The 16,450-nt window shown below is 50.9% G+C and overlaps 1 protein-coding gene across 2 annotated transcripts in view; it reads right to left on the reverse strand.

Annotated features, from left to right (window-relative positions):
• Positions 1-16,450, reverse strand: part of SH3PXD2A (SH3 and PX domains 2A) — a 235,251-nt gene that overhangs the window by 181,470 nt on the left and 37,331 nt on the right. For both annotated transcript variants that reach the window (XM_044240436.1, XM_044240435.1), the window contains exon 2: positions 880-960. In XM_044240436.1, coding sequence (XP_044096371.1) covers positions 880-960 — 81 coding nt within the window. The remainder of the gene's footprint in view (positions 1-879; positions 961-16,450) is intronic.

Below are 16,450 nucleotides of genomic sequence, written 5' to 3' on the forward strand. Positions count from 1 at the left end.
CTCTGGTGTTAGGAACGAACAGATATGAAATTCAGGGGCTGCTGACAGCTGAGTTCCTCAGGAACCTGAGGAGACGGCCCAGAGAGAAGCAGAGAACAGACTCAGACAGAAAGCAGCTGTGTTGTCAGCAGGTGTTCCTAGAGAGTCCACTGTCTCACTCTCCTCTTCACCCTCTGGTCAACTGCACGACCACCGCTGGTATCTCCTTCCAACCAAGTCTCCCATTTGTCCGAGCCGCAGAAGTGTAAAACTATCCCTTGTGACTCAAAAAGTCTATGCAAGTGAGCTGGCACCAAGGGAGGTGTCTGCAGGAGGAGCTGTGTGAACACACCAGTGCACATTAGAGAGTCGCACACGCCATGCGCATGTACGAACAGGGAGAGGGAGAGCCTTACTCAGCCAGACAGACGCAGTGGTCTGCCCAGTTTGTGTCTGCAGTTCAAGAAACTGCTTATTTTCTGTTTCTGTCTCTCCTGCGTGTTTGCTTTTCTTTGCCTGCAATGACGTGGTGGCTTGTGTCTCACCCTGGTTGTTTACAGTTACATGTCTGCTCATGCACACAGCACCCATGGCCGCCATCCTGCCTCCCCACCCTGGTTTCCTACCCGCCAGGCAGAGGAGGGTGACAAAGCTTGACTGTTAAGACCATCATAGGAAGCCCACAAAGCCCAGTGGCTGCCTGTGATATTCCAGACTGAGCCAGGCCCAGCGAGACAGGCGAGGTTTCCTCATTTGTCCCTCTGCTCTGACCGAGACACAGACCCCAAGAGCTCGGACAGGGGTTCTCCAGATGAGTGAGGACATGAGAGAGGCCAGTCCCCCAGAGACCCAGGCCACTGCAGGGGAAACTGGGTACCATCTAAACTCAGACCAACTTACCTGCAGGTCAAAGAACTTGCTGTACCTCCGGTAGATGGTCTGGGACGTGGAGTCGGACCAGGTCACATTGATGATGTATACCTGTGGAGGAAAGGTAAGATCAAGTGAGTGGGTGGTGAAGGCCAGGCTTCAAGCTGTACCAGGGACCATGTACCATGACTGGGTTACCCCATGGCCATGACCATTCCTACGTCCACCCCCAGAACCCAGCACAGTGTCAGGTATCACACAGATATACACACATTTATTTAAACACACACACACACACACAAACATCTAGAAGGATATTCAATAAACTACTAAGGATGATTATCTTAGATTAGGATTACAAGTGGTTTTCATTTCCTTCTTTTCTTTATATGTTTTTTGTACAATGAACATACATTGGAGTTGTCAAAAATTCCCACTGGTTCTCCAACTCTTAAGTGAATGAGATTCTACAAAAGGTCTTCCCAAATTGCAGGTGTGGGGACCCACACTCTGAAATTCTGCATAAGTAGATCTAGGGCTTCAAGGCTCAAGTATCTACATCTTATTTTGTTTTTTAAAGGCTTTATTTTTTTTTAAGATTTTATTTATTTATTTGAAAGAACACGAACAGGGGAGAGAAGCAGAGGACAAGCAGACTTCTTGCTGAGTAGGGAACCCAATGCAGGGCCCAATCCCAGGACCCCGAGATCATGACCTGAACCAAGGGCAGATGCTTAACTGTCTGGGCCACCCAGGTGCCCCCTAAAGGCTTTATTTTTATACAGCAGTTTTAGGTTCACAGCCAAACTGAGCAGAAATTACAGAGCGTTCCCGTACAACCCCGGCCCTCTCCCACCACTTGGGTGGTGCATTGTTAAAACCGGGTATCTATCCTTTTTAACAAACCACTTCTGCTGTAGTTGATCCTCAAACCCACTCTGAAAAGCACATCGGGTGACCATAAGCATTTCAGAGATGCGCAGATTCAGCCCAGTATCCCTACGTCTCAGCTCAGGGCTGGGCACAGGACAGAGTGCGTGCTCAGAAAACATTCTGCTGCACTGAACAATCGAACGGACACCCTGGACGAGAGGCACATTTGCAGGACAGATGTTAGCACATGACAGATTTGTAAACTTGTCTGAAATGAAGGCACTTCCAAGACCCCATTCCCAGTTCCTGGGGCTCAGGCTCTCCACGGCTGGTGCCTCAAGCCAGTCTGGCCTAGGAGGTGGGCAGGCCAGCTGGCTGAAGAAGGAGAAAGTCCCCTGCCGCACAACCTCTCTGGTGTTAAGGACAACACTGAGACACTGTGGGACCCCTGCCTTGCCTCCTTCCTCCCGAGAGACCGAGCGGCTGTGTCCACAGCTCTGGTTCGCTTCCCAGGGTGCCCATCAGCATCTCCTGGCAGGCTTCACAAAAACGCAGATTCCAGGCCCCTGCCTAGGGATTCTGACTCAGTAGGTCTGGGGGCACTCCACCTGTGAGAAGAAAATGGCCAGCAAAGCCAGGGCTCTCAGCCACCGTGAGAAGGAAGGAATGTGAGCAAAGATCCCTTGGCCTCAGGGTAGCCGAAGTCCCCGGATGCCCAGAGCAGGGCTGTCTTAGTCTGTCCCAGCTGCTGTAACAAACTACCATCGACGCAGTTGCTTCAACGACTGACATTTACTTCTCACAGCTATGGAGGCTGGAAGTCCATGATCAAGGTTTCCGGTGAGACCGACTTCCTGCCTTCTAGTTGGTCTCCCTGTTCTGTGTCCTTATGTGGTGGAGAGAGGGCGCTCTAGTCTCTTCCTCGTCTTCTGAGGACACTCATCCCACCCCCTGGGGCTCCATCCTCATGGCGTCATCTAAACCTGATCACCTCCCAAAGGCCCTGCCTCAAACATCACACTAGGGACTAGGGCTCCAACATATGGATTTGGGGGGACACAAATGCGCAGGCCACAGCAAGGGTTATGCACACAGGGGTACGGGGCTTTATGTCTGGCCACGCAGTTAACCTCTAAGCAAACGAGCTCTGACTCCTCCACCCCTCCTCCCCCACCTGAGCCCCCTCACAGAGTGGCCTCACTCAGCGCAGTGTTCGCTGTGAACCAAAATCGAGGAGAGGGTCATAAAGCAAAGCAAAGAGCGAGGGTTGCCACCTGGACAAGGGGTATTCATGAGCTGTTTTATGGGACCCTGATAAGAAAGAACGTAAAGTGAGAGGCCATCCCTACCTTCACAAGCCCAACATAAACCATTGACTATGATTATAACAGATAGGGGTGTGCTTTGCTTTAGATCATATATAAATGTCTATCTCATAGAATTAACGGTAGGAACCATTTAGGTAATGACCACTTCAGTCCAGCACAGTGCAAAGCACTCAGAAGCATTAGCTCATTCCATCAACGACGAAGCTATCATCGTTACCTCCATCCATTCTGTACCTGAGGTAGCTGAGGTTCAGAGAAGTTAAATAACTTGCCTGAGGTCACACAGCTAGTAAAATACAGAGCGAAGGACTTGAACCCAGGTCCAGCTGCGTGCAATGGCCATGCTCTGGACCACACTGGATATCTTTCTGCATGTAAATTCCAGAGTGTGGATATTTAAAGCAAACTACTTAATCACGACTGAAAGACATCTTTCTTAATAAATCTCTGGGTGGCCTGAAAAGTCTGTGTGCCCTTTACATAGAAGATGGACCTAGAGGAACATGGGGGGGGGGGCGGTCATGTTAATTTTGAGAGAAAGAAGAGGCAGAACTCAGGGCCCAGATGGAAGTCAGTGGTTAGGAATGCTATAAAACCAGAGAAACACAGAGGAAACCCTCACGCACAACTGGCTTCATTGGCTGTGGCCAGATGCTTTGGGGTTTTCACCAGGATTATTATAACCCATCCCATCCCCCCTGCTGACTCTTGGCTCCTTGACCCCCAAATCCTTCTGGCTCCATCTCTCGTCCCACCACATCTCCCATTCCCACAGGTCCCAGGCAGGGAGCAGATGCTGTACATGGCCAGGTGCTGCCTTCCTGACCTCTGCCTGGGTGGACACACTATAAGGAGGCCCCAAGCAGAGTGGCTTCCCAGGAGAGAGCCTGTGGGCCATTAGACAGCAGCCTTTCTCCCCGGCCAACCAAGCGGGGCCTGGAGGAAGGGCTTAACTGGGGCTTAACATGACCCATGCTCCTTCCTCTTCAGTAATTAGGGGCTTCCCTTCACCTCCCAGGGAGAATTAATTATAGGCTCACAGCCTCCGGCAGCTGGGAGGCCTCTCCATCTGCAGAGGAGGAAACTTAGAGCCAGGATGGTGATTTGCCAAGGAAGAGGCAGACACTCTGGAGTCAGTCACACCTGGGTTTCCCTCTGAGGACCACCGCTATTGGCTGTGAGACGTCAGCCCAGCCTCTCGGACCCTCAGGCTCCTCCTCTATTCAGAAGGCACAAGCTTGGGGTCCCCACCATGCTGGTTACCATAGCAGGCGTGCTCACCCCATTAGCGCCAGAGCTGGGACAGGAGCCCAGACCTCCCAATTCCCAGGCTAGGACTAACCAGCACACAACCAGAGCACCCCCTCACTCCCTGCACAGAGAACCATCTCTGCCTGACCCTTGACCTGAACCCATCCCAAAGGCAAGCCTCTGGAGAAAATCCAGAGGGCAGGATGGTGGAAGTTGCCCTGTGAGCCCTACGGGCCACAGCCACCAGGTTGCAACCCGGCCATGCTTCCCCTCAAAACACGTTTCTTTCCTTTTTGGGCAAAGGCTTGCTCTCTGCTTCCCATGTTCTAAGTGAGCATGAGGGGACTCGGGTGCTGCGGTGTGGAAATAAATCCTCACCCAGGTTCCCCCAAACCTTTAGGATTTACCAAAGGCCCCCCAGCCTCCCTCGTGGACTAATGGTCTAAATCAGAGATCTCCCTGGAAACAGAAGCCCAGAGGTCTGGGCACAGTCTCCAGACCCCTTTCTTTCATCTAGGCAGCCTCTTGCAAGGGCTCATCTGCTTTCCTCCAAACCTTAAACGTCCTAGATTACCATTCCAGGTGAGCAAGGCAAATGCAAAATCCCGGCCCAACCCACACAAACCCCAACGCACATTAGATTCTCAAGCCTCTCGGAGCCGGCACTGGCATGGGAAACCCTAGCGATAAACCCCCAAGAAAGAGCAGGTGGAGGGGAAGGGGGACAGGGCAGAGGTCATCTGAGACAGCCAGCTCTGTTTACCAGGCCTGCGTTAGGGACCCAGATAAATTCTCCGGCTGCAGGAGCGGCCCAGATAACGTTACCCCGCAGCTGGTTCTCAAAAAGGTTTGCAACTGAACATCCTGCTTCCACACACTCTACTTGGGGTTATGTTTCCCGAGTGGCGTTTCCCTTACTCTGGATTTTAAAAGCCCATGGATTCTATTTCCCCCGTTTCTGGCCATTTCGGGCAGATGGTAGGCATCTAGGGGGCTCGCTGATGACCAGCAACTGTGTCCGGTTTCTGTCGAAGAGGCCGCTCCAGAGTCTCACATCCACCTGCCCCGCTTATCCTCTACAGAGGAAGGGTCCCCACCACAGACACAACCGGGGAAACTCTCAGCAGACCCCCACCACGATCCCTTGGTCCGGCCAGCCCACCTGCTCTGGACCAACTTCCATCCGCTCAGCTCAACAGGCCCAAGAAATGTCTGAGGCTTCCAATCCTTCCAACAAGTAAACAACAAACAATAACTCCAAAGGAGTAAACAACTCCTTTCAACAGGTAAGCAGCCATGATGCCAATCAGACCACAGCTTAACTCCAGAGCACTGAGAATGAAGCCCAGCCCAGTTCTTACGGAGGGACATTCACGATCGGACCTGGGCTGCAACAAAAGAATGACCCAAAGATATGGCCCAACCATTCTCAGAAGGCTTACATGTTTAAGTAGAAAGGGCCAGTACAGACCTATTGCTCCCTGTGCTGACAAAAGGAGTTAGAACTGTGGAAGAAACAATGTATCTTCGTGAGAACTGTGGCAGAAACCATGTATCTTCGTGGCACTGTGGCTCCGTTTACTAAGGAAGGTCTTATTTTCTCTGGACCCCTGCCAGCTACCCCTGGCCCTAAGCCAAATGGAAACTCAATGACAATCTTTCTTCACCTGCTCACACCATAGTCCATCAGGTGGCTAGGACTAGGGCCGCTGCATACAGTTGTATAAGTTGTTCACTGCCCAGAGTCTGCCCAGCCAAGGGGCAAGTAGGGGCTGAAATCTCACCTATACCCTGCACCTCAAACTGTGCACTTTGGCTGGAAGCTTAAGCACAGAGAAAAAGGGGTGCCTTATTCTAATGCATATACAGTGCTTCTGGCCAGGACACAGCACCCTGTTGCCCTAGGCAGGGGGCCCTTGAGGTCACAATACATCCTCAGGATCCAGCTCTTCAACTCCCCCAAATCTTCTAGATGGAGAGATGCTTAACATTAGGAACCAAAGAAATCTGAATAAACACAGCCGGTAAAGGGGAGTTTACATCTGGAGATATGACCATCGCTCCGGCTTCCAGAGGGAGCAGTTCATCACACCAAGTTCTCCAAGAAGGTGATGCCAATCTAAGGTATCAAACAGCTCTAACTTTCTACGCAAAGGGTCCCACGTACTATGCCCTACCCCAGGGAGGGGAGGCATGGAACATAAGTTCCAAATCAGGCCAGACTGATCCTTGAGGTCCAAACTACCTGGCAAGGCAGAGGACCCCAGGGCTGCTGCCCCCAGTGCAAGTGGCTACACTGAAGGCTGGGCCAATGCCCCCTTTCCTCCCAGTTAGGCCCACTGAGTCCCACAGTAAACAGTGAAGGCCATGGGGTCAAAGACTCTTTTTAACCACACCCAGACAGAAAGCCCCAGAAGCCAACAACTGACCTGGGTCCACTAGCCGAGCATCTAGCCATCTCTTGCAGTGCTCCTAGTCTGATTTCCACAATTAGCCGGTTATTGTATCTGCCTTTATTTGCTAATTATTGGCTCAGAACAACCCAGCACCGGACACATGTCACGTCCCTGCGGATTTAACATGGCTGAGTATGCACCCACCCCACCAAGAGCAAGGGCAGCAAACGTCTTCTCCAGCTGCTCTGGTGTCCCCCAGACCCGCCAGTCCACAGGGCACACTGAAATGATGACTGACTGGTGGGTCTATCGCGTGAAAATCCATGCGGTGTAAAGCACCAATGAGGTTAAAAGCAGCAACACTTGGGGACTATCCCACTCACCCCCAAAAGCAAATCCCCAGGGGCCAACGGTAGACTACAAATACATCCGGTTCAGTGCAAGGGTCTCGGCCAACCTAAAACCCGGTCGGCAAGATCAAGTTTAATAGCGTGTGGCTACTTGGCTAAAGTTTCTGCTCACTCCCAGGGTATGGCCCTATTAAAATTCCAAGCCCTCCTCTAGGGTGGGTACTTGTTCTAGGGGTGGGGAGGATGGTGACGCTACAGATTTGGGGAACAAACACCACCTAGTAGCTTAGCCTGGAGGGTGCCCCCCACCCCAGCACGCACACATGCAGGCTGACCATAGGGTTAATGACCAGTTGGTGGAACCTTCCTGTGCTCACACTCCCCTATTCCAGGGTCACGCTGGACCTCACATTTTTGCACCAGTCACAGCAGCTGACGCGACCCCAGGAAGGCTCTGGGAGAGACGGGGCGTATGCTGGCAGAATGTTCCTCCCAGAATTACCTGTCCACCGGTCACCAAAACATAGCCCCCACCACAGCTGGCCTGCACCAAATGGTCCTCACCTGGGAGAAAGGGCTTTTTGGAGGGGTTTGGAGAGGGGAGAGTGGGCTCCTGTACCTTATCAAATACCTTCGAGAGTGTTTAGTGGGTGCCCATCTCACTCAGTGTGGGTACCTGCTGTTGTCTGCAGGGATCACTTGATTCCTTATTTAACTTGAAAGGTAGTGGGTAGGTAAGAGGGTCTGGAAAAAGCCTCCGGATCACTTGCAGCTCCACTTACAGGTCAGGCTAACAGCTGTTACCTCACTTCCGGGTTGTTGTTGGGATTCAGGAGCTAACCCTATATCTCCCATTAGCACAGAAGCTCCCCAAAGGCAGATTATGGCATCCTAACGTTCCCAATGACACTACGCCTAAGAGGTGGCTCACTTAATGTCCCTTAAGCAAGGGGAGGAATAAAACAACCAACCAACATTGAGCGAGTGCTTACCTAGTACCTGGTTTTGTGCCAAGCTAACGACAAGGCAATGTCCCCCGACCTCCAGGCCCTTTCAGCTCAGCCTGACAAATCAAGTAGGGAAACAGTGCAAGAAGGAGTCACAGGGCGCCAACGTGTGGGGCTCAGAAAGGACCAAAGGCAGTGCTGGCACCACGGAGTGGGAAAGACCGCTTTGAAGGCATTTGATGAGTTTAAATGTTGGCTCTAACATTTCTGTGCTGTGTGGGCTGGGGCAAGTGTCTTGAATTCTCTGAGTCGGGGTTTCCCCAGCTGCAGCGTGTGGTTTCTAATGGGAGTCTCTCGTTAAATGTGATGATGGACACAGGACGCATGGCAAGCGCCCAGCGATCATTCCCAGGAAGAGAGAAGGTGCGAACCAACTTCTTTCCCTTTGTGTGAGACGTGGAGCGTGACGCCAGGAAGTGGAACAGGAGGGGAGTGGGGAGTGGCAAACAGGGACACAGATGGGCAAGGACGAACACACGTGTGCACACACACGCGCCCGCACACCCATGCACGAGGGCACACTGGCAACGGAACCAGAGCTGGCCTGGGAGAGCAGAAGGGCAAACACTGACTGCTGCCTGGAGCTAGGAAAACAATGACCGCCCTCAGGAGCCCCCCGCTGAAAGGATGGGCAAGCTGTGCCAGGCCCCTCTGGGTCAGAGGCTTTTTTTTTCTTCTTTATTTTACGTTTCCTGGAGGGGGAAATGAGCGTCTAAAGTTGGAACTCCCAGGATTTACAAACCCTCCATGGACCTTAAAAGAAGTTTCCGCTGTCAAAGCTCTGTGTATATGACCACCAGAACCAGGAGACGAACAGTAAGAGACTGTTCTTAGAAACTTTTTCTCATATGCACCAATTATTGGTTTCATCAGAAAGAACTCAAGTAGCCACACCAACTTCACGGGGAATTTACTGCATTCCAGGCATTGCTAAACACTTGATTCGGATCATCTCAGTTAATCCTTGCTACCACCTTTGATCCACAAACGAAGACACCTAGAGAGGTAACTGGCCTACCTAGTCATACTGGCAGCATGTCCCAGAGCTCGGCTTCAAGCGTGACGCTGACTTCATAGCCAGACCACATCAGCCTCTTCAATAACTACACCAGATGGCCTGGAAGAAGGCAGACTCCCTGCCCCAAGGCTCTGCGCTCCTGCTTCTATCTGCGGCTCTGTTAGGGGTGGCTTCGCCTGTAGGTGAGCTATGCGGCAGTCCTGAAGTCACCCATGCGGCAGGCGGGTAAGGAGGTCTGCAGGGGAACAGCACTCTATTTTCCATGATCTGAGTTCATCACATCAGCTCCACGAAAAGCTGTTACTCACTCCGAGCCGCACTCGCCAGCCATAAAATAGGGATGCTAAGAGCTGCTGCACTGTGAGGATTAATGAGAGCACAAAACCCACCTCCAGTGCCCCGGACACCACAGCTGCTCAATAAATGTGATCTCCCTTTCCCATCCTCCCTCCCTCAGAGTGCCTGGCATGGTCTTTTGCACTTGGAATTTGAGGCTCCTCCCTGGAAGTTTCTGGAGACACCAATTAGCACTGGGTCTTGAAAGGAACCCACTTTGGGTTTCTAGAGCTCTGGACGTGGTTCCCACTCCACACTTTCCAGAGTTCCTGAGGGCGTCCGGTTGAACCTTTGTACCTTCGCCCCTCCAACTGAGCCACCACCCTCTGGTCCCAAGCCAGCTTATCAGAGCAGACAGGTCTGACCACCTTGCACCAGCAGGTGCTCCAATGGAGAGGCAGCAAATGGGCAGCAGACATCTTGGCTAATGCCCAGGACCCCGGGGTGTGTGGCAGTGTGCCCAGACTAGGGGAAGGAGGCTCACCCTATTATGAAAATCGAGAAAAACTCTAGATGCACCCTGACATTCAGAAGCTAGAGTACTGGAAACCTTAAACGTATCCTCTCCTGAACTATAGAGAGGGTCATGCTCCTGAGCTTCTGCCGGGCTTAGACACAGCCCAGTGGGTCGAGGAAAGGGTTAGAAATGAGGATTCTCACTCCACACACTCTCCAATCAATGACTGACCTGGACCCACTGACCAGGACACACACATCCTGTGAACGTGCCCCACTCCCTCGTCACACCCGAGAGAGCAAGGCAAAGGTTAACACACACAGCCTGGCTTCCTCTTCCTGGGAAACAGAGCAGCCGGGCAAGGCCAGAGGCCAGCGGTCCCCTCCACACACAGCACGCAGGGGAAATGACCCCAGTGTTTCCTCCCCGCCATCTGACACTCTCACACCTTCCTCTCTACTGTGCTCAGCAAAGCTCGATTTTGACAAGGGGCAAATAGCTGTCATCAGGAATTTTGTTGCAAGGGACAGCCTGGACAACCGTTTTAGAAAGCATTTTGGCAATCTCTTTCCCAAACTTACATTGCCTTTGACTCAGCAATTTTACCTCTAAGAATTTATCCACAAAGTGTGTGTGTGTGTAGGTGTGCATATGTGTGTACATGTTGTATTTATGGATATAAAGATGTTTATGGCAGCCCTGTTTGTAAAAATAAGGAAAAAGTAAGGAATACTGAATGGTGTTTTTAAAAACGGTCAAATGAATTATGATTCACACACTTGTTAAAGAGAAGGTGCTCTTTCTGCATCATTTTGGTAAAATGTCCACACTACACTGAGAAAAGAAAAAAAAATGACAAAACAGTACATATACAATATGATTAGATGTATTTGGGGAGGTGTGTGTATGGGGGTTTGTATATGTGAATGTGAATGCACATTTGAAAAGTCTGGGGAAAAATGCAAATTGTTAAGTGGTTATTTGGGTTAAGAGAAGGAGAAACAATAATTTCACTTTACACTTTATACATTTCTATTTTATTTCTTTTGAACATGTATGGCTTTCATAATTAAAAGCAAAATTTCCATCTTATAAAATAACTGTGTCCTCTTAGCTACTGAGAGCTCCTAAATATTTATCCTGCTAAAACCCAACATTTGCTCATTCTTGGGGAGTTTTAGGGGAATTCAAGTTCAATGTTGAGCCCTTGAAACCAAGGTCTGCAACCCTGAGTACACAGACAATCACCTGAAGAGCTTTAAAAACTCCGCCTCCCCAGGCCTCATCCCCCACCCCTGCCCCACATACCATTTAAATCAGAAACTTGAAAGATGGGGTGGACAAGGGTAGTTGGCAGAGCTCCCCAGGTGACTCTACTGGTTGTTACAGGTTGGGAACCACTATGGTGAAACCATACTAAAAACAGCACTGAACTAGCTGGGAGAAATACATATTAAACAGAAAGCAGTACGATAGTATAACTGTGCTATTAACAGTCAGCTCTGCCTTCAAGAGGGCTAGCAAGAGAGCTTGTACTTAGTGACTTTTCTGAAAGCTTTGCCTCCAGTTTTGGAATTCGCCAGCTCAAATGGGGGAAAAGAAAACAAGAGGCTCATTTGTTCTGAGCTATGGCTGTGTCTCGCTTTCTTTGGCAGCCTGTGACCATCCTCACCTCCCCGGAACCTACATCAGTGACTGAGGGGTCAGAGTTCAGCCCTTTTTGGCTCCAGGAGGAACAGCTGAAAGAATTAGAGGTGCTGAACCCAGAAAAGGCATATAAGAGACACATGACAGCTGGTTTCATACATTTAAAGGGCTACAAATATGGGAGATTCAACTGCAGTTGTACCCAAAGGACGGTGGTGGATAATGAGGGAAAATTATAGGCAAGTGGGTCTTTGCCTAATGTCAGGAGGAACCTTCCAGCCAGATGGTAGGGGCTATCTTGGGAAGTAATGGGATGGTCAGGGCAGGAGATGAGTGACCTCCTGTCTGGGATGTTGCTGGAAAATCCCTTCCCACCGAGCCGTCCAACTTCCAACCCTCTGAGGCCAGAAAAAACAAAGTTTACGCAAAATCCACCAGGAATGCAGCCCCTTTCACAAACAGTTTTCTGCTCTCCACAAATATAGCCTGAGCACCAGCTGAGGGCCGGGCTCTGAAGTAGGTGCTGGACAGATGGGCAGTGAGCCAGACAGTCTGTCCTCATGGAGTTTGCACGGGGAACGTCAGGCACACGTACGATCATTTCTGAGGGTCCAAGAGAACCGAGTGCAGTGACAGAAACTGGCGGCCGAGGAGGTGGCTACATTAGATACATGGTCAGGGAAGGCCTCTCTTGGGAGTGGATACTTGAGTTGAGACCTAAATGCAGAAAGCAAAGCACTGCTCCCTGACTGGGGAGGTGGGTGGGTGGGACCTCAGTTTGACTCAATCCAAAACTGGAAGGGAACCCACCCTCACATCATCTACAAAAGTTAACTCAAAATGAATCAAATACCTCCGTGTGAGCGATACAACTGTAAAAGTCTTAGAAGAAAATCGAGGTACAAATCTTCATGACCTTGGACTAGTCAATGGTTTCTAACCTAGGACACCAAAAACAGCAATCAAATAAATTGGACTTCATCAAGATTGAAAACTTTTGTGCTTCAAAGGACACCAGCAAGAAAGTGAAAAGGCAATCTAAGAGAACAGGAGAAAATATTTGCAAATCATGTATCTGATAAGGGACTTGTATCTAGAATAAAGAACTCTTACAACTCAATAGTTAGATAAATAACCCAACCTAAAAATGGCCAAAGGATCTGAACGGACCTTTCTCCAAAGAAGATACATGAGGGGCCAATAAGCACAAGGAGAAGCTCAACATCATTGGCCACCAGGATAATGCAAATCAAAACCACAGTGAAATAACAAATCATGTCTACTTAGGATGGCTATAGTCAAACAGAATCTGCCAAGGATGTAGAGAAATTCTAACACACCACACAGAACCACCGTAAAACCCAGCTATTCGATTCCAAGGTATCTGCCCCGGGGAAATGAACACTCACATCCACATAAAAACTTGTACGCAAATGTTCACAGTGGCCTGGCACTGTAAAATATGTATGATAACCAAAAAGTGACAACCTAATGTCCACCAACTAATGAATAGATAAGTAAAATGATGTGTCACAGGGGGCCTGGGTAGCTTAGTCGGCCGAGCATCCGACTCTTGATTTCAGCTCAGGTCATGATCTCGGGGTCGTGAGATCGAGCCCCAGTCAGGCTCTGTGCTCGGTGGGGAGTCTGCTTGAGATTTTCTCTTTACCCCTCCTCCTGCTCGCTCTCACTTTCTCTCTATATATAATAAATAAATCTTTTTTTTTTAAATGATGTGTCCAGCCATACAATGGAACATTATTCGGTTATAAAAAGTACTGATACTGATACTGATACTGTAGCATGGTACGGATACATGCTACAACAGGGATGAACCTTGAAAACATTATTCTAAGTGAAAGAAGCAGACACCAATGGCCATATTTCACAAGATCCCATTTATGGGAGATGCCCAAAATAGACAAATCTGGAGAGATGGTAACAGATGAGTAGTTGCCTAAGGCTGTGGGTAGTGGCATTAGGGGAAACAGAAAGTGATTGCTAATGGGGTTACCCCAAAAAGGGCTGATGAAATGTTCTAAAATTGACAGTGGTGATGATCACATGTTATCTGTGAATATAGTAGAAACCACTGAACTGTATGCTTTGAAGTGGTCAATTGTACGGTAGGTGAATTATATCTCAATAAAGCTGTTTTTAAAAATACTGGAAAGGAAAAGACATCACTCTCAGTTAAGGGGTTCTTGCCAGGTGGACTCCATTTCTCCATCCTTGCAGTGTGTCTAATTCCTTCAAGGCCCAATCAGGACCCACCGCCTCCTAGAAGCCTCCCAGGACTGCCTCAGCCGCCATGCTCTCTCTACCCCCTTCATCTGGCCCACAGCCAGCTTGTATAGGTAAGGGTCAGGTCCCATCCATCAGTCTCAGAGAAGACCAATGCTGGGGCTCTGACCTTCATGTTGCAGATCACCAACACTGGCACGTAGTAGGTGTGCCTGGCTTAGAATGCACCTGGCTTCCCAGGCCCGGTAAGAAGACACCAGGTCCTCTTTCACAGATGAGTGGAAAAAACTGATGCCAGAAACATCCTGCTCTCTTTGCCTGGAGAGTTCACTGGCCCCGGCAGAGCCTGGCGTGCAGTGAAACTTTCCCAATCAAGCAGCAAAACCGGGAATGCCGTCAGCTCCTGTTTGGCTTCCAGGATAGAGAAACTGCATTTCAAATCTGCTAACCCTGCTCCGATGCTGGAAGCGTCCATAGGAGAGTAATTGCTGGATAAGGTGAAGTCTGCTCACCTCCTTTAGAAGCATATTTCTCTGTCTGTTCACGATCCTGACTGACCCTGGAGTCTGGCCCAGCCTCCTTTCATCTGGTCCCACCCAGTCCTTGCCCCCCATTCCAGGCCTATTAGCCTCTCAGCCCAGGGTCTATCCCCCCCTCTCTGCAAATCCTTAGGGGCACATACAGCTCCAACACCCCTTCAGCACCAAAGACCAAGATTGCCAATTTCACGTGAACCCATTCCTCCAACCCATTCCTAGAACTGTCCTCAACCGAGTCATAGACCCCTTGTAAGCAAGTATTTTATCTCGACTTCCCTCCTTTCCCCTACAATATCTAAGGATACTGGACACCTGGCAGATCATCAATAAAGACTTGGCACTGTCGTCTGATAAAATTCAACTCCATTGGGACGCCTGGGTGGCGCAGTTGGTTGGACGACTGCCTTCGGCTCAGGGCGTGATCCTGGAGTCCCGGGATCGAGTCCCACATCAGGCTCCCAGCTCCATGGGGAGTCTGCTTCGCTCTCTGACCTTCTCCTCGCTCATGCTCTCTCTCACTGTCTCTCTCTCTCAAATAAATAAATAAAGTCTTTAAAAAAAAAAAAATTCAACTCCATCCAGTAAAGAAGGATTGAGAGCTTACCATGTCGCTGGGCTCTGCACAGGACCCTGGTGGCCCCAAGTCAAATAAAAGATAGTTCTGACTCCAGGGGAGCTCCCAGACTGGTGAGGAAGAGCTGCACTGGTGCATAATTTGCTGTGGAAGCTAGATTGAGAGATGCGCATGATCATGGGGGAACCCAGAGGAGGGGCACCAAGCTGGGCCAGCTTCCTGGAGGAGGTGGTGCTGGAGGTGAGGGGAAGGGTGAAAGATAAAGAAAAGGAAGGTAAGCCAGGTGACAGTGAGGTCACCTTTGACAGGGGACGGTGGTGGAGGGCACATATACCCTGAGCTGGGTGGAGAGCCAGGAGTAAGAGGGGGGTGGCTGTCACCTGACACCCAAGGCAGTGAGCACCAGGATTTGAACTGAGAGTCCTTGGCTCTGGGGCTTGAGGGAATGATGCAGGCAGAAGAGAGAAGGAAGGGAGGAAGGCAGAGAAGCAGAGGTCAGGGCTGGAGTGTTTCTCAAGTAGGCACCCTGGAGTGGTGGGGTTGGAGAGGGAGGGAAGAAGGGGCGTGGGGGAGATCTAAGGTCCAAAGGAGGGAGAGATGAGGATGAAGCAGCCTGGAAGGAACGGAGGGGGCCCTGGGGAAGAGAGACATGAAGGTTAGGTCAGGCTGGTCATGAGAGAAGGAGGGTATGGAAACGCATGGGGTCTGGTAAGGGGCCGGGTGGGAAATCTCCAGACATCTCCGGGCAACCCTGGGTGAACCCAGTCAGGATGCAGGGGAATGACTGGGACGGATCTCAGGGATGGGACTGGGGGGAACACAGTTCCTGGCAGTGCATGGGGTACTTGGCGGCTCGCTAGCAGATGGCCGACACCCAGGGCCATTCTGTGCAGATGAGGTGTAAGCAACTTTTGGAAAAGGAGAGGGACCAAGCGCTACAAGTCCAGGGCTTTGTTTTATGCTCCATTCACTCCCCGGGTCCAGCTCTGAGAGCAAACCTTATAAACTCCCCTGCCTCCCCCAGCCTTGGCTCAGGATCCAGAGCCATGTGAAATGAGGGAAGGGAGTACCAGGTCAGGTCTTCTGGGCCCCCACCCCCCTTCTCCCTGCCCTTTCCTGCCTCGAGGCTGAAGGAGACCCCCTTCTCTGCCACAGCCAACTCCAGAACGTCATTTGCTCTGGGGTCCCCTCAGGGAGGAGGAGGAGGGACCTGCCAAGCCGGCTGGAGAAGAGCCACGCACAGCGCCCGGGGAAGCCTGCCAGAGGCTGCATCTGGCTGGCTTCCCGCACTGATTCCCCATCTGGCCCAGGCTCGGAGGTGAGACGAGAAACACACAGCCGGCCTCCTCCCCCAGGGCCCCCCAAAGTCACGTCCTCCAGGCATTCCCTGGGGGAGGGTGGCCCCCTCCCTCTGACCTCAGCCTGTTTCACTTGGCCAGAGCCCACCTCTAGGGAGTAGGCCCCCTCCCCACATCTTCGCTCACACCCAGGCCCATGCAGGGAAAGGCGTGAGCTGCAGATTCCAGCCCTCCCAGGCTGCACACCAGAGCCCCAAATCAGGGCCCGCCCCTCTTAGCCCCA

This window comes from Neovison vison, chromosome 2 (assembly GCF_020171115.1).
Source record: "Neovison vison isolate M4711 chromosome 2, ASM_NN_V1, whole genome shotgun sequence".
Lineage (NCBI taxonomy): Eukaryota > Metazoa > Chordata > Mammalia > Carnivora > Mustelidae > Neogale > Neogale vison.